Below are 22,400 nucleotides of genomic sequence, written 5' to 3' on the forward strand. Positions count from 1 at the left end.
CAGGAATTGATAGAATATTTAGCTTCTGCTCTGACAATAAGAGACAGTTTCCTTAATTCTAAAATGAAGAGGTGGGAGTTCTGTTGTGCCTCATTGGTATTGATTGGTATCCATGAGGGTGCAGGTTCGATCCCACTGGGCTAGCTCAGTGGATTAAGGATCCAGTGTTTCTGTGTCTGTGGTGTAGGCCGGCAGCTGTAGCTCCGATTTGACCCCTATGCTGCGGGTAGCCCTAAAAAGAAAAAAATGAACAGGTGGATTAAATGTCCAATTTTCCTCTTTAAAAATGCTAAAGTTTTTAGAAAAAAATTACTTAGGTTTATTCTTACTGACTAAAAACAGTTGAAAGCTTATTCTGTGTTAAAGTATCTACCTATGTCAACAGGCTGGGGACAGTGTATTTTTTTTTTTTTTAATTTTAGTCCCTCACCTGTGGCATATGGAAGTTCTCAGGCTAGGAGTCAAATCGGAGCTGCAGCTGCTGGCCTATGCCACAGCCACAGCAGCACGGGATCCAAGCTGCACCTGTGACCTACACCACAGCTTGCGGCAACGCCAGATCTTTAACCCACTGAGTGAGGTCAGGGATAGAACCCTCATGGACACTAGTTGGGTTCTTAACCTGCTGAACTACAACGGGAACTGCTAGGAACAGTGGATTGATCATCACTTATAAAAGGTACTTTGTTTGGGGGGAACATGATTTAGGTTTATTATAAGTTTACTGATAGAAAGGAGGTTTTCATTTTCTTATGACAAGCCCAAAACACATGGGATAAGTCACTTCTGTCTGGGTGTTCTCAATAAAAATAAGATAGAGAGGTAGAATAAAACTCTCAGACTTTTTAAAGCAAAAGATAAACCGATACTATTGAGATACCTTTTTATCCTATTTGGGGATAAGATAAAGAGGAGAAATGGACCAGATGTAAAAACCTGGCTTTTTATAAAAAGCACTGTTTCCATCCTGAATTACATTGGTGCCAGAAGTTCTGTAGCTTTTTTGTGTAGCTTGTCATGGGAGGCACTCTTTGTACATCTGTGGAATTTATTTCTGATCCAGAGGGGGCTATTCCCTCCATGAAGGATGTTCTGACCATCATGGCAGACTTGGCTTGTCCGCCCTACCCCAGCCTCCTAAGTATTGAGTTAGGTTACCCCTAGACCCCTTTTTATTTCCAACAGGTTGATCATTATCCCCTTTTTTTTCCCTCCTGTTCTTTCTGAGGGGTAGAGCAAGTCTTCTGGCCTTCGAATATAGGACGAAACTCTTGTCTTAAAAAGTAGTTAGGAGGGATGACTCAATCTTTTAATATTGAGCTGTTCCTGAGTATCTTTCAAAGAAGAGATTCTGCAGTAGATATAGGCATCTGAATGAATCAAGTAGGATTTGGGTCGTGATATAGTATCTACAGATTTGTGTATTCGAGGTTCATCTTAGCCCTGCTTTTCTTCATTTCTTGGGATAGAAACATGACTGTACCAACATCTTATGCTCTTAAATCTCTAAGCTAAGGACGTAGCTGCTCATGAAAGAGGCAGTTCATTGCGTATGTTCTGACACGTGGTGCTGAGTTAGGATGCCCTCCAGGCAGCCTTATTTTCCTTCTAGAGAAGTCAAAGAGATCCTGTTGCTTTTTTATAAGTTGCAGAAGGCAGTTGATCATGTCGTGCCACACTTCAGTTGTTCACTGTTTACTGGTTACTTCTTTCTTATTTCTCCGAGAAGTTTGTCATGAGGTCAACTGCAGTGATTCTTCTATCTCTCTCTCTTTTTTTTTTTTTTTTTGGCTGTGGTGTGCAGCAGCTTGATGTGAGATCTCAGTTTCCAGATCAGGGATTGAAACCAGGCTGCAGCGGTGAAAGTGCCAAATCCTAACCACTAGACCACCAGGGAACTCCCCAATGATTCTGTCTTTGTGGCTAACACAGTAGCTTTTCCTTAGGGACTAGGGTGGGTCAGGTTTGGCAAATTGTGCAGGCCACAGCTGCTAGCCCATGGGTAAATTGGAAATTGTACAGAAAGATTGCTCTAAAAGATCTCTAGTGGTTTGTAATTGGAAACTGTAAAAAATATTGAGTGTCTGAAATCCCATTTGGAGGGTGTGGTGATGAATTTGTAATGCTAATTTTAACTCTGTAAGAAAATGTCATAGTAATCACCTGCAGTCTGTTCAGTGTAACATCTATTCCACCTCAAATGCTGGCTTTCCAAGCCTGTTTGCTGTTAATTCCTTTTAGAAAAATTAACATTTTACTTCTCTCTTATCTTTGGTTTTTCTTTCTTTTTTAGGGCCGCACCCATAGCATGCGGAAGTTCCCAGGCTAGGAGTCAAATCAGAGCTACAGCTTCCAGCGTACACCACAGCCACAGCAAGATGGGATCCAAGCCACGACTGCAACCTATGCTACAGCTGATGGCAACACTGGATCTCTGACCCACTGAGCGAGGCCAGGGATCAAACCCACATCCTCATGGATACTAGTCGGATTCGTTTCCACTGCATCACAATAGGAACTTTTACCTTTGAAAAGAAGCACATGATATAAATTCCTGGAAGGGTGGAAGGATAAGAGTATATCTTTGCATGTTTGTTGATGAAACAATTTAAAAGTATTTAATTTTTTTATGGAACCTTATTGCCAAAGGCATGCTTTTCTTAGTTACGTTTCCAATTTTTGCAAAGTAATTTGGCTTAATAAGAAGACTTTGGCACCTAATTAAGATTGGTGGTTGATACTTATGGAGTTCATTGGGGCTACACTGGATTATTTTTAAGTATGTGATTGAGGATGAAGGTGTCTATGCCTTGCAGCATTTATGGGAGGGAATTCACCTGTTTCTTAGTCAATTAAAGAGGTGGACCATGGGAAGCCTTTGTGAAACTCATGTTACCTCCCTTTTCTTTTCTTCTTTGCCTTCTAATTAGGTCTCTACAAGAACAACCAGAATTTTAGAATTATTTGTTCTAGTTCTGTGAAAAACATCATGGCTATTTTGATAGGGATTGTATCAAATTTGTAGATTGCTTTGTGTAGAATGGCCATTTTAACACTACTAATTGTCTAATCCAAGAGCATGGAATATCTTTCCATTTCTTTGATCATCTACAGTTTCCTTTATCCAGTGTTTTATAGGTTTCAGCATATAGGTCTTTCAGCTCCTTGGTTAGGTTTATTCCTAGGTACTTTATTTTTTTGATGTGATTTTAAATAGGACTTTGAAAGTCTTTCTGAAATTTCATTATTAATGTAACAAAACACAATAGATGTCTGCATACTAATCTTGTATCCTGCTGTCTTGCTTAATTCATTTAATAAATGAATAATTTTTATGTGGAGACTAGGATTCTCTATATAGAGTCTCGTGTCATCTGAAAACTATATAGAACCACAGAAGAGCCAGAATTGCCAAAGCAATCCTGAGGAAAAATAGCAAAACTGGAAGTATGACCCTTCCAGACTTCAGACTATACTACAGAGCTACAGTGATCAAAATAGTATGGTATTGGCACACACATAAAAAGACATCTAGATTAATGGGACAGAATAGAGTCCAGAAATAAACTCTTGCACCTGTGGTCAGTTAATCTATGACAAAGGAATCAAGAATATACATTGGTGAAAAGACAGTCTCTGTGACAAATGGTGTTGGGGAAGCTGGACAGCTACATGTAAGTCAGTGAAGTTAGAACTTTCTCTCATACAATATACAAAAATAAACTCAAAATTGTTTAAAGAACTAAATATAAGACATGACACCATAACCCATTAGACGAGAGCATAAGCAAAACATTCTCTGACAAATAGTAGCAATATTTTCTTAGGTCTCCCAAGGCCAAAGAAATAAAAGGAAAAATAAACAAATGGGACCTAATCAAACTTAAAAGCTTTTGCACAGCTAAGGAAACCATCAAAAAAAATGAAAAGATAGCCTACAGAATGGAAGAAGATAATTTGCAAACTATGAGACCAACAAAGGGTTAATATCCAAACCATACACACATCTCATACTAAAAAACATCCCAATCAAAAAAGGATCAGAAAACCTAAGTAGACATTTTTCTAAAGACATGCAGATGGCTAATGGGCACATGAGAAGATGCTCAACATCTCTCATTATCAGAGAAATGCAAATAAAAACTCTAATGAACTATAACCTCACATGGGTCAGAATAACCATCATCAAAAAGTCCACAAATAATAAATTCTGGAGAGAGAGTGGAGAAAAGGGAACTACTGTGCCCTGTTGATAGGAATTTAAACTGGTATGCCACTATGGAGAATAAAATGGAGGTTCCTTAAAAAACTAAAAATAGAGCTACCATATGATTCAGCAGTCCCACTCCTGGGTATATATCCAGAAAAAAGGAAAAGTCTAATTTGAAAAGGTACTTGCATCCCAGTGTTCATGGCAGCACTTTGGATAACAGCCAAGACATGGAAACAACTCAGTGCCCATCAACAGATGATTGGCTTAAGAAGATATGGTATATGTTTTAGAATGGATTAGCAATGAGGTCCTGCTGTGTAGCACTGGGAACTATGGTCACTTATGATGGAGCATGATAATGTGAGAAAAAAGAATGTATATGGAGTTCCCGTCGTGGCGCAGTGGTTAACGAATCTGACTAGGAACCATGAGGTTGCGGGTTCAGTCCCTGCCCTTGCTCAGTGGGTTAATGATCCGGCGTTGCCATGAGCTGTGGTGTAGGTTGCAGACGCGGCTCGGATCCTGCGTTGCTGTGGCTCTGGCGTAGGCCGGTGGCTACAGCTCTGATTCAACCCCTAGCCTGGGAACCTCCATATGCCACAGGAGCGGCCCAAGAAATAGCAACAACAACAACAACAAAAAAGACAAAAGACAAAAAAAAAAAAAAAGAATGTATATGTGTATGTGTAACTGTGTCACCATGCTGTACAGTAGAAAAAAAATTGGGGAAATAACAACAGAAAAGAAGATATGGTATATGTACTTTGGAGTATTACTCAGCCATAAAAAAGAATGAAATAGTGTCATTTGCAGCATCATGGATGGACCTAGAGAATATTATGCTTAGTGAAGACAAAGACAGTAAAGGACAGATGGTATATGATATCCTGTATATGTGGATTCTAAAAAATAATACAAACGAATCTATTTATAAAACAAATAGACTCATAGACATAGGAAGCAAATTTATGGTTACCAGAGGTAGGTGAGGAACAGTTTGGGAGTATGAAATTAACAGATGTAAACTATTATGGGCAACCAGGATTTACTGTAATAGCATGGGAATTATAGTCAATATCTTATAATAAACTATAATGGAATGTAATCTAAAAAATTTAATAAATCACTATGCCGAGCACCTGAAACTAACACAATATTGTAAATTAACTATACTTCAGTTTTAAAAAAATGGGAGTTCCTGTTGTGGCTCAGTGGTTAACGAATCCGACTAGGAACCATGAGGTTGTGGGTTCGATCCCTGGCCTCGATCAGTGGGTTAGGGATCTGGCGTTGCCGTGAGCTGTGGTGTAGGTGGCAGACACGACTCGGATCCCATGTTGCTGTAGCTCTGGTGTAGGCTGGTGGCTACAGCTCCGATTCGACCCCTAGCCTGGGAACCTCTGTATGCCGAGGGAGAGGCCCTAGAAAAGGCAAAAAGACAAAAAAAAAAAAAAAAACAGAGAGAGAGAAACAACAGACAACCACAATTTGCTGTCTTTGCCTCTCTCCTGGGAGGAGTATGACTTTGCTGGTTTCCTAGCTGGTTGCTTGGCTTTCTTAGGGGATTATATGTTGTCATTCTGTTTTTTTTTGCAGACCATTTTCTACCGTTTTCCTTACTTAAAAAATTTCAGTAATGTAGTGTTTTATGTAAAACAAAAAAGGATGACTTATTCCTTTCTCATTTCAGTTATAAAAGCACACCATCCCATTTTTTGGTTGGTTTTTGGTCTGCCTCTAGTAGATCTTCTCTTATTTGGTGATTGTTTTGGTGTTATGTTAACCTGATCTTCTGTGTTTATCACCATTTCTTTCAGTTCCAAAGAGGCTGAGCTTACTCTAGGTCTGTTTGTGGCTATATACTAGGGTTCCTGTTAAGTCAGTGGGCAGATTGTAGAGTCTACCTTTTTTTTTTTTTGGTCTTTTTACCTTTTCTAGGGCCGCTCCCGTGGCATATGGAGGTTCCCAGGCTAGGGGTCGAATCAGCTGAAGCTGCCGGCCTACGCCAGAGCCACAGCAACATGGGATCCGAGCTGAGTCTGCGACCTACACTGCAGCTCACGGCAACGCCAGATCCTTAACCCACTGAGCAAGGCCAGGGACCGAACTGCCACCTCATGGTTCCTAGTCGGATTCGTTAACCACTGCGCCATGACAGGAACTCCGTAGAGTCTACTGTTTTTAAATCAAGGAAGTGATTTTGGGTTCTATTGATAGCTGACTGTTATTTCTTTCTCCAACCCAGGATGGCGATCGAGACATTTTTATTGATGGGGTTGTTGCTCGTAATAGAGCCTTGAATGGAGATCTGGTGGTCGTGAAGCTGCTTCCAGAGGAGCAGTGGAAGGTGAGTTAAATTTTCCTTTTCTAATTAGAGACTCCTCCCGGCCTTTTGCATTCTGACAGTGCATCAGTGAGACATCATAAACTAAAGCAGTCACAGACCCCCAAGGCCCTTGGTTGCCTCAGAAGCAGGCCGCAGAATGCTTGGGACATTGCAGCATCTGTTGGGCAGACATCTAATGATTTGAGTTCTCCTTGTTCCCTCCTCTGTGATCTGTCTTTCCTGTCACATGCTTAGCCTTGGTTTCTGGTAGTTTTTAGGATAAAAAAAAAAGCTTGCAGGGGTCATTCAAACTTGATAGATGTTATCATCCCATTTTTAATGCTGGGAGAACTGGAAGGCCAAAGCCATAGGCATGGTGGCCGTCTTCATACATTCCGGCTGCCTCTCCTGCAAACCCCAGGCAACAGGTATCTAGGTCTGTGATGTTCAGTTTGGTGAATGGCCTTCCCTTAGAAGATAAAAATAGATTGTGTGTGTTTATAAAACAGAGATCAGGTAGCAGAAGAAAATGTTTTTAGTATGAGAATATTCTAGGATTTATTCTCCATCTGTGTCTTGAAAAGGAAGATTTGGTTTTGTTTGACTATTGTTTTAAATAGGGCCAGGTGCTGGAATGATTCATAGCAACAGTTTTTTTTTTTTGAATTGTCATGTGAAACTGGCAACTGGAATATCTAAGTCTGAATTTTTCTTCCTAGCAGTCTTTATATCATATCCCTTATTTTATTTGGCTCAGTGTATTGCTGCTCAGGACTTCGGTGTTTTCTTCAGTGAGAGGTATTAGAGCAGAGTGATTAGCAGAGTGGGCTTTTAGTCTAGGCTGCTTGGGTTTGAATCTCATCTCTGCCACTTCTCTTTATAACCTTGGGTGAATTATATAACCTCTTTGTTTTCCAAATGCCTTATCCATAGAATGGGAATAATCATAGTACCTACTCCATAGGTTTGTCATAGATTAAATGAGAATACATGTAAAAATCTTAGACGTGTGGTGGAAGCTCAAATTTTTTAAAATTAATTTCTCAAGAATTGTAGGTAGTACTACCTTATCTCAGAGCTTTGTTGAGGAATAAATTAAATTCTTTTTTATCTGATAGGGCAAAAGTAATCGAATAAGACCTATGTGTCTGGGATTTGTAGGGTTTAAGGAAATGAGTAATGATCGTGATGGACATGTTTTTTGCCATCGTGGAGCTTTTAGTCTGGTAGGGAGTACAGATGGGAAGAGACAAATACTACTCACACTTCCAATTTTTTTTTTCTGCTTTTTTTTTTTTAGGACTGTACCTGTGGCATTTGGAAGTCTCCTGGCTAGGGGTCGAGTCGAGTCAGAGCTACAGCTGCTGACCTACGCCATAGCCATAGGAACGTGGGATCCGAGCCACGTCTGTGACCTACACCACAGCCAGGGATCAAACCTGCATTCTCACGGGTACTAGTCGGGCTCATTACCACTGAGCCACAATGGGAACTTCTGAAAATTTAAGGATAATTTAAATTAATGCTGTGACATTGAGTGCAGCATGGGTTTTTTTTTTTTTTTTAATCATAGAGATATTTTAAAAAAAACCTCTGCACTTAATGTCACAGCATTAATTAAAATTATCCTTAAATTTAGATTGGAAAGGATGAAGTAAAACTGTCTTTATTCCCAGACTATGTGATTTTCTATGTATAAAATTGTAAAGAATTTAAAAGAAAAGCTCCTAGAACTAGTAAGCGATTTTAGCAAGGCTGAAGGACAGAATTATAAACTTTTGCTTCTCAGTGGACAGTTATAAGATGAAAGAAACAGACTAGGAAAAAATACGTGCAAAACATTTACCTGACCAAAAAATTTTATCTAGAATCTAAACTCACAAACAAAGAACCCAGTTAAAAACTGTATTAAAGATTTAAAAAGATACTTTACTAAATGATATATAGGGATGACAAGCGTATGCCAATATGCTCAGCATAATTAGTCATTATGGATCATTATGGAATGCAAATTAAGAGCACAAGACACTGCTAAAAAATCACTAGAATGTCTAAAATTGAAAAGACTGACCATAGGAGTTCCCATCATGGCGTGGCGGAGACGAATCTGACTAGGAACCATGAGGTTGCAGGTTCTTTCCCTGGCCTCGATTAGTAGGTTAAGGATCTGGCATTGCTGTGAGCTGTGGTGTAGGTTGCAGACACGACTCGGATCCCATGTTGCTGTGGCGTGGGCTGGGAGCTCTGATTTGACCCCTAGCCTGGGAACCTCCATATGCTTCGGGTGCAGCCCTAAAAAGCAAAAAACAAACAAACGAACACACACACAAAAAAAACACTGACAACAACGAGTGTTGGAACTCTCATGTGCTGCTGTTGGGCATATAAGATAAACAGTCACTTTGGAAAGCAGTTTGGCGGTTTCCTAAAAATTAAGCATATATCAAAAATATGACCTTGCCATTCCATTCCTGGATATTTACCTTAGAGAATTTAAGGCCTATTGTTCACATAAAGATTGATGTGTGAAAGTTTATAGCAGCTTTTTGGGTTATAGTCCCAAACTGGAAACCACCCAAATGTCCATCAACATGTAAAATAGTTTTGGTGTCTCCATTCAATGGAATACAACTCCGTAGGAAAAAAAAAAGTCAAGAAACTATTGACACATGCAATAACATGGGTGAATCTCAAAATAATTATGATGGGTGAAAGAAGCCAGACAAAAAGGAATCCACTCTGTATGACTCCATTATATAAGACTCTAGAAAATGCAGACTACTTTATAATGACAAAGGCAGACCATTGGTTGCCTGGCTGGGGTGGGAGTAGGAGAGATGTGTTTCTAAAAAGCCCAGAGGAAACGTGGGGGTGCTGGACATGGCCGTTTTCTTGTTGGGATGGTTTCATAGTCGTGTGTGTCAGGACCAGTCAGTTTGTGTACTTTACTTTTATTTATTTAGGCCATGCCTAGGCCATGTGGAAGTTCCTGGGCTGGGGATTGAACCCACACCACAACAGTGCTCTGAGCCGCTGCAGCAACAATGCCAAATCATTTATCTGCTAGGCCACAGAACTCCTTGTGTACCTTAAATATATGTAGTTTATTGTATGCCAGTTTTGCCTCAATTAAAGCTGTAAAACATACTGAAAATGAAGAAACATAGGACGATATTTGGGCAAATGAGTCTGGAGCTCCAAGAAGAGATCGAAGCTAGGGATGTAAATTTGGGAGTTATCAACGTATGGGAGACGGCTGGGATCACCTGGAGCTGTGGCTAGAGCAGCCGGCTGGATACAAGCCGCCACTTAGGGGCCGGCAAGAGGACCTCTTTAGAGCTCAGTAGATCAGAGGGGCCTGCTTCCCCGATGTCCTGGGGAGGGAACCACGATGGCTAGATTTCACCGGTGCCTGGTTTAGAGAAAAGACTGAGGCATCCTGAGGGTGTAGTGGGGGCAGAGGTCCAAGGGAAATGGGGATCAGCAAACTCAGGCTCGCATGATCCGTATAACCTGCTCGACGCTAGGGAGGCGTTTTCCCATCTACCTTGCTTGATGACCTTTTCATAATACCTTTTTTTTTTTTTTGTCTTTTTGCTATTTCTTGGGCCGCTCCCGTGGCATATGGAGGTTCCCAGGCTAGGGGTCGAATCGGAGCTGTAGCCACCGGCCTACGCCAGAGCCACAGCAACGCGGGATCCGAGCCGCATCTGCAACCTACACCACAGCTCACGGCAACGTCGGATCGTTAACCCACTGAGCAAGGGCAGGGATCGAACCCTCAACCTCATGGTTCCTAGTCGGATTCGTTAACCACTGCGCCACGACGGGAACTCCTTGATGACCTTTTCAGACCTGTTGCTGTACAAGGAAGCTTCCTGGAAGTAGTCAGTATACCTTCAGCCCTTAAGCAAGGAGACTGTTTAGTGAAACCTTCTCGGAATAAGCATAGGAAACCAAGTCCAAAGAGGGCAGAGTCAGGAACTTTGGATGAAATCCTGTTAGCTGTAATTTGTAGTGTTCCCCTGCAGTGTAAAACTACTTCCCAGGTAGCAGTAGACTTCTTCTTTTTTGTCTTTTTAGGGCTGCACCGGTGGTAAATGGAGGTTCCCAGACTAGGGGTCCAATCGGAGCTATAGACGCTGGCCTACACCACAGCCACAGCAACGTGGGATCTGAGCCACATCTCCGACCTACACCACAGCTCACGGCAACGCCGGATTCTTAACCTGCTGAGCGGGGGCCAGGGATCCAGGGACTGAACCTGTGTCCTCATGGACATTAGTTGGTTTTGTTTCTGCTGTGCCACTATGGGAACTCCAGCAGTAAACTTCTTGAAATGCAAAAGATCCCTGTTTATCCTTTTGTGTTGTCCAGTCTGAATCTCTTTAACAGCCAGTCTTGTGGAGAGAAATATTATGGGGTCTAGAGAGGACCACGGTGTCTTGCCAGTTAAAAAAGAGGCTGAGTCCCTAAATCTTGGGTGCTGGGTGTGGGCTGGGACCTCAGAAGTGGTACCAGAGCCTAAGGCTTGGAAGTCAGCGTGGAAGGAGGAGCTTTGCAGCTCTCTTGGCTTTTGAGGCCCTTCAGAGGTACCAGCAGGTGACCAGGTACCTGATTGCGAATCATAGCGGTCACTGTCCTGTGTGGGAATGGGTAGCCCTGGGGTTTCTGGGCAGATGGCTCTTGGGAGAAAAGGCAGTGATTATTGAGGAATCTGGAGAGGAGAGGGTATTTGTGTGGGAGGTTTGCAGAGCAAAGCGGAGGGTGGCCGTTTTCTGTCTGAGAAGGGCAGATGTGAGGATCCCCCCTTAGAACGCAGGCCAGTCCCACAGGCCAGTGCTTCTCTCTAAGGCTTTTTCTGGGGGTTTTGCTACAAGGCACATTCTGTTCAGTAGGTCTGAGGTGGGACCCCAAAGTGTGCATTTCTAACAAGTTCCCTGTTTACATTGGTGCCCCTGGTTCCGGATCCCCTCTTGGAGTAACAAGGCTGTGGTATGCGAGTTAGGGGAAGAAGGCAGCAGCTAGGCAGCCTGGGGCTGGACGCTCTGGACCCAGGAGCTGAGACGCGCTTGGCAGGAAGAGAGTTGAGCACGAAACATGAACCTTAACATGCAGCCCCCTGAGAGATGGGGCCCTGAACACTCTCCTTGTTCGTGGCATCCTGTTGAGCGAGGATTGCGTGGCTACAGAGACAGGCGTAGACTGGCAAGGAGGACCCTGCCCTTTGAGGTGCTGGTAGAGGCAGGGCAGGGGGATGACAGAGGCCCTGCCTTGGTGCGGGCACAAGCCCTCTTCAGCTTTCAGCAGATTGCGCTGTAGAGGCTGAATCAAGGTTCCTCCCTCGTTCCGTTTCTGTGGACTCCTCGAGTCTTCGCAGTGACTGCCTGACCGTTGCTTTTGATATTAAAGTCAGTCCGGTTAGGTCTGTCCCTCTGGCCTCCTTGGCGTAGGTATTTTACAGCTTCGCCTTCGGAAGAGGGAGCTCTGTTGGCTGTAGCCCACCTGTGACAGTTGTTGGCGACAGCGTCCGAGTAGAGAGACGAGAATATTCAGGCTGTCATCAAGAATCCCTGACATGTGGAACAGAAACATCTCAAACATACTGGCCAATTGTGTTACAGGTTTGTTAGCACAAAAGCATATTGTTATCAAAGGAATCTGTAGTCAGTGGTGTGAGCAAATGTGAATTAATTGGATTATTCATCCCGGCTTCTTTATGCTTGTTGTGCTCACCCCTCTTGGGTATGTAAACAACAGTTCTTTTAGCTGTAGTAGTAAATAGTCAATTTATTTCACAGCATGTTTTTTGGCAAAATAGATGGCTGTAAAAGTATCAAGCTGGGAGGTAATAATAAAAAACAATTTACTCTTACATAACAGTTTTAATTTCAGAATTCTTTTCTGCTTTAATATGTATGTGTATTTGTCATTACAGACATCGGATGAAGGGTAGGTGAGGCTAATGATAGTTTCTTCACTTTGCCACTTGGTAAATTAAGTTCTTGTGTGAGAACTCAGAGTTTTGGGCAGAACCAGAGAGTGGAATCCATCTCTTGATTTAGCTTAATGCTCTTTCCTTACAGTTTTTTGTTTGTTTGTGTGTTTTTTGTTTTTTTAAAGTGAGAGTGTGTGTATGTGTTTTTCTAGGCTGAGGGTCTGTGGCTTTTCTCGGATTTTCAGAGTGGAGGGACATGTCCCCCAGATGGTTAGAAGCCATTGATTTTGATGATTCTGCCTGGAACAGTGCAGGGTACCCGGCAGCTTCTCATCCTCCCCACATCCTGCCCTGTGCTAGATGCTGGAGGTACAGACTCGAATAGGTCACAGGCTTTGCTCTTAAGGTGCTCCAAGGGTCGATGGGAAGGGATGGGAACAATTATAGTGTGGTTTGCCTGCTAGAGAGGTACACGTTGTTGCAGGAGCACCAGGCCGTGAGAGAACTGGGGAGGGTTTCATTGAGGAGGTTACATCTGAACTATGGTTTGAAGGATGGGAATGGAAGAGAGCGTGTTGGTTTTATTTTGGGCTGAGAATGATTTGGCAAGAGAGGATTGTGAAAATTTCCCCTTTCAGGGAGGGACATAATAAAGTAAGGCTCTCTCTTCCTGCTATGGGCTAAGGGCTCAGCCCCTGGACCAGCTCTGTTAGACACTGGCAAAAGCTCATCACCAACTGCTGTCACCATCCCTTCCTTTAGGAAGGCTAAGGTCATTGGCTCTCTTTTACTGAAGCTCACAGCATACGGCTCTTTGCTCTATAAACTCTTCTAATTGCCACTTGTTTGATCTTAGCCCTGCCTCTTCTACTTTCTTTCCTTTTTCCCATCGGGTTCATCTTCCATAATGATAAACAACCTTGTCCTCCATCTTTTTAAAACTATAATAAATTTATCCTATTATTTTACTTCTCTTATTTAGTTCTCTAGTACAGCACATCACAAATAAGCATATATAAAATCTGCGGATGCTGCCGCCAATTGCTAACTTTTAGTGCCTACTAGGTACCAGGAACTGTGTTTAGTGCCTCATGCTGTTCTTAAGTCTGCTGTTATCTCTATCCCAGTTTTGTGGATGGGAAATCTGAAGACTGACTTAAACGTTTCTTATTTAGGGAACATATAACTAGGGTTGACAGAGCTGGGATTCAGATTCACATCTCCTCACTTAATAATCTCATTGCTGTTTGTTATTCTGGAAATACCAAGGAGAGAGATACTTGATCTGTAGGTAGATATTGTCAGGTATCGTAAAAGTCAACAGAAACCCAGAAAATATTAACACAGGCTTCAGTTTTAGGCAGGATCTTGAGTTGCCGTCATGGGTAAAGAAGATGAGTCTATCAGTCGAAACAACCAAAGGCCTAGAGTTGTTCTTAAACGACAAACCATTAGAAACCATTAGAGTTTGAGGGAACTGAGTGGTTATAGCCTAGGGCTAGAGAGATGTGGTAGCTCCTCCGGGCATTATGGAGGCAGGTTTTGGGATTGTGTCCTGTTGGGCATCTACTGTGCATAGTGGACCAGAAACTGAGAGAGCTACACACAATTACTCAATTACACAGGCAAATCCAAGGCTCAGAATCAAAGGGGTTAACAGACCCAGAAGCCATTCTGGCTTATTGGCAGCAAATCTCAAATTCATGGGGCATGTGAAAGTTATTCAGAAGGTAGGCATGCAGTTGTCTTCTAGGTGGTGGGTCCTTCTGGGGCTTTGGGATAGGGTTCTAATTCCAGAGATGTGGGACTGCCTTATTATAAGCAGACTCATAGAGGCAGCCACTAGGCTGGGAATCAAGGATAAGATTTGATCCCTAAACTAGGAGAATTGGCTAGAGCAGTACTGGGAGCAGGAACCAAAGCAGAAGACCAGCCTTGAAAGCCGGAATTCTGGGCCTTTTTCGGCTGTAACAAAGGCGATTTGGGAGCCCAGAATTCAACTCTGGTGTCTTGGTTCTTGAAGGTTGGTTAGAGCTAAGACCTCCCATAGATGAGCCAAAGCTGTTTAAGTATTATTTCCTGGAGTTCCCATTGTGGCACAACAGGATTGGGGGCATCTTGGGAGCGTTAGGTCATAGGTTCGAGCCCCGGCCCAGCATAGTGGGTTAGGGATCCAGCATTGCTGCAGCTTGGGCTTAGGTTGCAACTGCAGCTTGAATCTAATCCATGGTCTGGGAACTTCATATACTGCAGGGCGGCCAAAGAAGGAAAAAAAAAAATTATTTCTTTGCTTGATTGGGCACTAGGGTAAGCAGCTTAATTGATACAGCCATAGTGAGTAGCCCAGAGAAAATCAGAGTGAAGGAGACTAATAAGAGCATAGTAAAATTAGGTTAAGTGAAACTCTGAATTAACTAGCTGAAGAGTCAAGGGTGGAGTTCAATGAAATTTCTTCATGCTGAAACTTAGCTTTTACGTTCTTTTGGCTGAATGTTTAAGATATAGTAAGACTGACTAGAATGGATTTGATATATTGATACCCACTGGAAAACTTATCACCTGCCTTGTACTGACAGGAGACAGTGGGAATAAATCAAACACATTGGGAGCTGAGTCTAAATTTCTCTTGGGAAAGTATTATTTGACTTGTAACAGAGCAAAGTTTTTACATCAGTTAAGAAGGATGGGAGTTCCCATTGTGGCTCGGGGGTGGAGGACCCAATGTAGTCTCCCTGAGGATGCAGGTTTGATCCCTGGCCTTGCTCAGCGGGTTAAAGATCCTGCATTGCCACAAGCTGTAGGCATTGTGGTCACAGATGTGGCTTGGATCCTGCGTTGCCGTGCCTGTGGGGTAGGCCTGCAGCTGCAGCTCTGATTCGACCCCTAGCCCAGGAACTTCCATATACCACGGATGAAGCTGTTTGGAAAAAAAAAGAAAGCAGGGTGGAAAAGCAGAGTCAGTTATTCTTTTATTCTACGTTTTCTAACATGTCTGTTGTACAGTTACTGAGAAAACTTATTTTTATGCAGAATGCTAATGCTTCAGCAAGGAAATAATAGAAATACGGATGGGTATTTCAGAAGAGATTGGCACAGAAAGAAAGAAATAACTTGGGTTTGAAAGAATAAAGGAAGTGCTGATAGGAATAACTACTCTTGTTCTAAATTAAACAAACAAACAAAAAAAAAATCAAAGTGCACATTTAATCCCCGATTTTCAATGGCTGTTCCAAACCTTCTTATGGTCACATGAAATTGGTCTAGTACAGTAAATTGTTTCTTTTGACAACTAACTTTTCCTTCAAGTGATTGTTTTAAAGTTTTGTCTTCCAAGTTCTTCTTTAAATATGCACCCATCATACTAGATTATATTTAATCCAATCTCTTATATAACCACTATCATTTTGGATTGTCCTCAATTCCAGTGGAGTTAGGATTTCTTAGAACTGTTTGGTTTCTTGGCCTGCATGGCAGGCCCGAAAAAGACTTGGAAGGCACTTAATCTTGGAGGGCAGGGTCTTTGGAGCCTCTACCCATAGCAGTGTGGTAGGTAAGGTATATCTACCACCACGATCAGATTTTCCCCAAATTGTTAGATACGCAAACCTATTTTTAACAATCATCTTTTCTTCTTCATTATTGCCAGCTCTGGGATCAAATACTTCAGGTTCTTGCCTGCTTTAAACATGCCTTCAGATCTCTGTAATTCAAATTGAAATGTCTAAAATAAGGAATGTACCATTTAAGGATAGAGTAGCTTATTTGTGCTGGGAAACTCCCAATTAATATTTCAGGATTATTTGCTAGAAAACTAATGCATTCCTTCTTAACTCCATGGAGATGGTTTGGTGAGATTCACATTCATCATGAGGAATGAGTTAATATAGATAAAGTACTTACAGCCATACCGGCACGTTATAAATGCTCAAGAAATGTCATATATTGCTATTACTCTTTTTTGAAATGAGGACTGAGAGTTATAGTTTGGTCAAGATCATATGGTGACTCAAGTTTACTATTCCCAGCTTTTGAATTTACCACTGATAACACTTACAGCAGACGTAAAACGATATAAAATGTTGAAGTCTCAGTATGCATTCCTACGAGGTTCTAAATTGCTGGATTGTTGTATGGTAAGCAAGGCTATACTGTGGAATGACATAGTTTATTTTGTGCTCATGCCCTTTGCCCAGCAAGGTCATCTAGGGCTTTGCTTTGCATGATCATCAGTCCAGAGCCCAGGGTGAATGGGACAGCTGCCATCAGAAGTCATCCTCTTGGAGTGCCTGTCGTGGCTAAGTGGTTAACAAATCCGACTAGGAACCATGAGGTTGTGGGTTCGATCCCTGGCCTCGCTCAGTGGGTTAAGGATCCGGAGTTGCTGTGAGCTGTGGTGTAGGTTGCAGATGTGGCTCGGATCCCACGTTGCTGTGGCTCTGGCGTAGGCCAGTGGCTACAGCTCCGATTGGACCCCTAGCCTGGGAACCTCCATATGCCGCGGGTGTGGTCCTAAAGAGACAAAAAGACAAAAAAAAAAAAAAAAGTGGTCCTCTTTTCTGTGGCAGAAGGAAATAGAACCCTGGAGGGCCACGTTTAAAATGGCTTTGTCCAGAAATGACTCCATCAGTTCTGCTTACTACTCAAATCAAGTCACCTGGTCCTGCTCAACCACAAGAGGGCCAAGAAGTGCGATTCTACGAAGTCCCTGAAAGTGGGGGTAGCAAGTAGGGGTATATCTGGTGACCTGCACTAAGGACTATCACGCTGGATTAAGTAGATTCATTGTACATTGCATTCCTGACCAGTCATCTAAAAAGTGTATGCCGCTGGTCATTAGGGAGATCAGGCAAAAATTTCTACATCATTTTCTACAAATTCATCCCCACTAATGAAAAAACAATTCAGAAATACCTGAAAAGATCTAGATGGTCTTTAAGATCACCCTTACTTAGGTAATTCTTTTTTTTTTTTTTGCTATTTCTTGGGCGGCTCCCGCGGCATATGGAGGTTCCCAGGCTAGGGGTTGAATCGGAGCTGTGCCACTGGCCTGCGCCAGAGCCACAGCAACGTGGGATCCGAGCCGCGTCTGCAACCTACACCACAGCTCACGGCAACATCGGATCGTTAACCCACTGAGCAAGGGCAGGGATCGAACCCTCAACCTCATGGTTCCTAGTCGGATTCGTTAACCACTGCGCCACGACGGGAACTCCAAGGTAATTCTTGCTTTTAAAGTACAATGTGTGTGGAGTTCCCTGGTGGTGGAGTAGGTTAAGGATCTGGCATTGTCACTGCAGCAGCTTGGGTTACTGCTGTGGCGTGGGTTTGATCACTGGCCTGGGAACTTTCACATGCCGTGAATGTGGCCAAAAAAAAAAAAAAAAAAAAAAAGGAAATACAGGATACAAAGTGAATTTGTTAATCTTCAAATTAAGCTAAAGGTATAATTTTTATAAATGAAAGACAAAGAAGTTATGTTTTAAGGAAATGTACTGGCATTTATTTGGTAATATTTATAAACCATGAAGAATTTATCGTTAATAGTAATATTTGATATTGTTGCTTGCTACTACTATTGTTAAAATGTTCATTTTTATTAAATATTTATAGTAGATATGTATTATTCCATGCTTGATAGGAACTAATGATTTAAGGCATACACATGACAGTCTCATGAATTTAGGCAACGAGGGAGAAGAATATGGTAGATTTGGAACACTATAGATATTTTAGTATTTTGGAGCTTCAAATGCAAGATGGGGATATAAAGTGGCAGGAGATGAGGCCAAGCTGTTACATGGTAGGTGGGGAGATTCATATCATGCATAAAGGAGTTCTCCTGTTATCGTGTAAGTATTAGGGAGCCGTTGATGAATTTTGAGGAGGGGTGATGTAGTCAGATTTGCATAGTGGAGTATCATTTTGGTTCTTCGCGTGTAGGATTAAAGGAAAGGGTTAAGATTGGTGGGAGATTGATAAGAAGGTTATTTAAGAGTGTTTTAGTGAGAGATGATGTTGACAGTGGCCATATGGATTGTAAGGAGATGAATTTATTAAGACTGTTTAATGAAAGAGAACGTTGTGATTGGATGTAGCAGGCAAGGGAGGTGGAAGAAGCTAGGATGACTCCTATATACAGGCTCAGGGAATTGAGGGGACAGTGGCACCATTTGCTGAGCTAGGAAGGGGAGCAAGGACAAATGATGGGTTTGTTTGGACATGTCGAATTTGTGAGGCCTGGGGACGTGTAGGTGTACAGGGCTAGGAGGCAGTTGGAGGTTAGGATTTGAAGTTGAGGAGTGAGATCTTGGCCAGAGGTGGAGATTTGAGTGACCTCGGTGGCCCTTGAATAAATAGCCTGGGGATGATGTATGGTGCAATAAGACCACTGAGGATGGAGTCTGAAGAATGCCAACACTTAATGGGCCGGAGAGGAAGAGGAGCCAGTAAAGGAGACTGCGACGTGGTGGCCAGAGAGGAAGGAGGAAAACCAGGAGAGAATGTTAGGCTGGGACCCTAAGATAAGGGAGCATTTGACCGAGGAGGAAGGGATCAGTGTGCCCTGTTGCTGATAGACCCAGTGAGGAATTTTAATGAGAAGTTAGATTTGGCCAGTATAGAGCCATCAGGACACTGATCAGAGCAGCTTTAATAAGATAGAGGAGGCAGAAACAAAAGCACAGCGAGTGGAGGAGAGTGTGTAAGGAGCTGAGAAGGGGTAGTGATTCAAGAATAAGAGACGCAAAGATACGGTTACGGTTGTTTTGCTTTCTTTTTTTTTTTTTTCCACTTTTTAAGTTTTATTGAAGTATAGTTGATTTACAGTGTTGCGATAATTTCTGCTGTACAACAAAGTGATTCAGTTATACATGTGTGGTTACGGTTGTTTTTTGATATGAGAGAAATTTGACTTAAACGTAGTCTCTTCGGTCAGATTTCTTAGAGTCAGAGCTTGAGATAGAGGTTCTTGCACGCATAGTCTCTTCTTATGAAAGATTTCTGAAATATTCCATATTACTTAAGATTTGATTAGTAAAATCACAACACAGATCCGAATTTAGAATTTGAGAACAGGGTACAGGGAATAAACTAGATTTAATGCTGGAAGAAATTGCAGCTGGCTGGTAGGAGAATGCACAATAATTGATGATGCCAAGCATGGAGCCAAGGGTAGAGCAGGGATGTGCTCCAGAGAAAATGGATCGGGTTTTAGGAGCAAATGCGCTGGGGTCAGTTGGCCAAGAGAAGGAAGCTGTCCCTATGGTGGTTTAAGGGAGCACAGGCACCTTCCAGGACAGGAGTTGGCAAACGTTTTTCTGTAAAAGAGAAGAGAAGATAGTAAATGTTTGAGGCATTGTGGGCCATGGCTCTGTCACAGCGTCTCAACTCTGCCACTGAAGCACAAAAGTAGCTGTGTTCGATAAAATACTTTCAAAAGCAGCTGGACTTGGCCTGTGAGTGGTAGTTTGCTGACCCCTATCCTAGAGGCCTGGTTAGACCTCATGAAAGACTTTGCTCCTACACACCTGATCAAGCAACTGTTTGAGCCTTGACACAGACCCCTGGTTCTCATCTATAAACAGCGTGACAGCTATGCTGGAGACAGTTTTCCTATTTTGACTCCATCTCAGTATTTCAAGCTTGTAGTTCTTGAATCTTTTGATTTTGAATCAGAAAATGTTAGAGTCTCTTTGACTGGATTCTGTGTTTTGTTTTTCTTAGAGTTTTCTTTTTAATAATACATGCAAACATTAAGCTTGCAACCCATTAAAAATTCTATATGGATTTACCATAGTTTCAGATTGTTTTTTTTTTTTTATCAGATTAGAAATTGATTCTGCCCATTAAGTTCTAAGTGATATTTTTTGGAAGCCGGGGAAATTGAATGGGGAGCATACTGTCCACCTTAACTTCGTTTCCTTATTACTGCTTGTTCCAGTTTTATTCAGTTTCTAATGCCGTGTCCCTCGGCTCTGACCTTATGCTTCAGGCCTTTTTGCCATTTACTTAAGCAGTGGGTCAAATGTATCGGTGCTTGAAGTGATCAGAGAGGAGATAAGTCCTTCTCCACTCCGTCCTTGTTACGTGCCAAACCAGGCCCATTGGTGTTGCTGGAAGCATTGTCAGTGGTACAGGGTGTGGGAGAGGAGGACAGCGGGAGGTCAGCTAAAGGTCAGTGCTTGAGGCAAGTGACAAAGATCAGTTCAAAGGGATGAGGGTAAGGCTACAAAGGGGAAGTGAGTTCATGGTCGGGAACCATGGAGATTCTCGCAGGTTGGAACACAGACGGCATGATTGAGCCAGGATTAAAATACAGACTGCCGAGGGTACGGGAGGGCTAGTCCACTCCTGCAGCTCCTCTGTCGAACCTTTGTTGAGTGCCTCCTATGAGTCAGGCGTCATGCTGTACCTTGGGAATATGATGTAGAATGAGTTGGGCAGGATCTGGTTCTGCCTTTAAACTACAGTACATGAAAAACGATGTGAATAACTTTCCAGTTCTCCCAAAGATGGTACATAAACAGTGCCATTCTCGATTCAAAGTAAGAGAAGTTTATTCATTATGTGTAATGGATGCCTTAGTGTATAAGGGCTTAATTTATTTGAGGAACCTGGTTTGAGAAAGTCAGTCTCGTAGAGCAGGTTGGAGTGGAGTGGTGGGGGCGGCGATAGAGAGCTGGGATGCCGTCGAGTGCCCAACAGGGATTTCAGGTGTGCTTTCTGGAAGAAATGAAGTCTGATAGGAAAGTAAGCTCTAACCACATGAAGAGTAGGGAAGAGAGACCTGATGGAAAGGAGAGCCTAGTCGGCTCTAAATCCTAAATGTTATTTACTAGCTGGAACGGAGGCTGTGAGGGGGAAAGGAGTCCTTGTCAGCCTCGTCTGGGGCTCCTTCTCACTGGGGACTGGCAGTGCCAGTTGTAGACTTGAAGACCCAGATCCTGCTGTGTGAATATTAACATGAGCTGGATACTGTTGGAGTCCTTGGTACACATTTCTTTTCCTGAAGCTGCTGGTGACATGAGGTTTGTAACACACTATGGTGGAGCATCTTCAGTCTCTAAACATCATAGTCTCAGCTACTCTGGGGTAAGGTCTGGTTGTCTTTTGACAGTGAAGAGGTTGAGCCTTGGCAGCCTGAGTATATTGCTTTGGGCCTTCTGTCTCTCCTCTTTAATCCATGCTTAGTGCTGGGTGGGGTATTCCTTTTAGGGAAGTCTGGTTCCTTGCAACTCAAAGTGTGGTCTGTACACTGGCAATATTGCAGAATCTTGGGCTCTACCCCAAGATCCACTGAATGAGAATCTGCATTTTAACAAGATTCCCAGGTGTATATGAGCATTTAATTTTGAGAAACCATCATGTGATGATTAAAGAATTCTTTAACTCTTCTATTCTTTTAAAATAAAAATTGCTTTGGCACTATAGAGAAAGGAAGAATGTATATATGACACTTTTAGAGCTGGTCTTGGAGGAGAGTCATGAGTTGGGGCTGCTGAGGTTTGAAGTAATGATTTCCTTGTTTTAGCAGAGTAGACTCTGGACTCCTCCTTACCGCCCCGCCCCAGCCACTTCCCTGGTTAGTCTAGCAAACGAAGGACAGGGAGATTATTCTTATGGTTGTGGTTGGAAAAAACCCCCCACTAATTAGTTTATTGAAAAAAGATAGATTTCAGTCTATATCTTGAGTTGTTTTTATGCCAGTAAGTTTTCTATAACCCTCTTTCTTCCCCATTTTAGGAGATCGTTTTATATTAAGTTCAAACAACCATGTCATTCCTTATTAGCCTTCGGTTTCATTCATTTTTTTTCCTAAAGCATTTTACCTCTTATACTGTGTTAAAACAGGTTTTTATGATGCAGGTTTTCTTTTTTCTCAAATCTTTAATTGAGACCTGATTTTAGTAGTTTGCAGCATGTTA

General features: G+C 42.4%; 1 protein-coding gene across 4 annotated transcripts in view; it reads left to right on the plus strand.

Annotated features, from left to right (window-relative positions):
• The window catches only part of DIS3L2 (DIS3 like 3'-5' exoribonuclease 2), a 364,222-nt gene that overhangs the window by 57,965 nt on the left and 283,857 nt on the right, over positions 1-22,400 (plus strand). For all 4 annotated transcript variants that reach the window (XR_007134111.1, XM_047773760.1, XM_047773762.1 and 1 more), the window contains one exon: positions 6,459-6,560. Coding sequence is in view for 3 of the 4 variants with exons in the window: in XM_047773760.1 (XP_047629716.1) it covers positions 6,459-6,560 (102 nt within the window). In the remaining variant the exon portion in view is untranslated. The remainder of the gene's footprint in view (positions 1-6,458; positions 6,561-22,400) is intronic.

The sequence above is a fragment of the Phacochoerus africanus genome, chromosome 3 (assembly GCF_016906955.1).
Source record: "Phacochoerus africanus isolate WHEZ1 chromosome 3, ROS_Pafr_v1, whole genome shotgun sequence".
NCBI classification, from domain to species: Eukaryota; Metazoa; Chordata; class Mammalia; order Artiodactyla; family Suidae; genus Phacochoerus; species Phacochoerus africanus.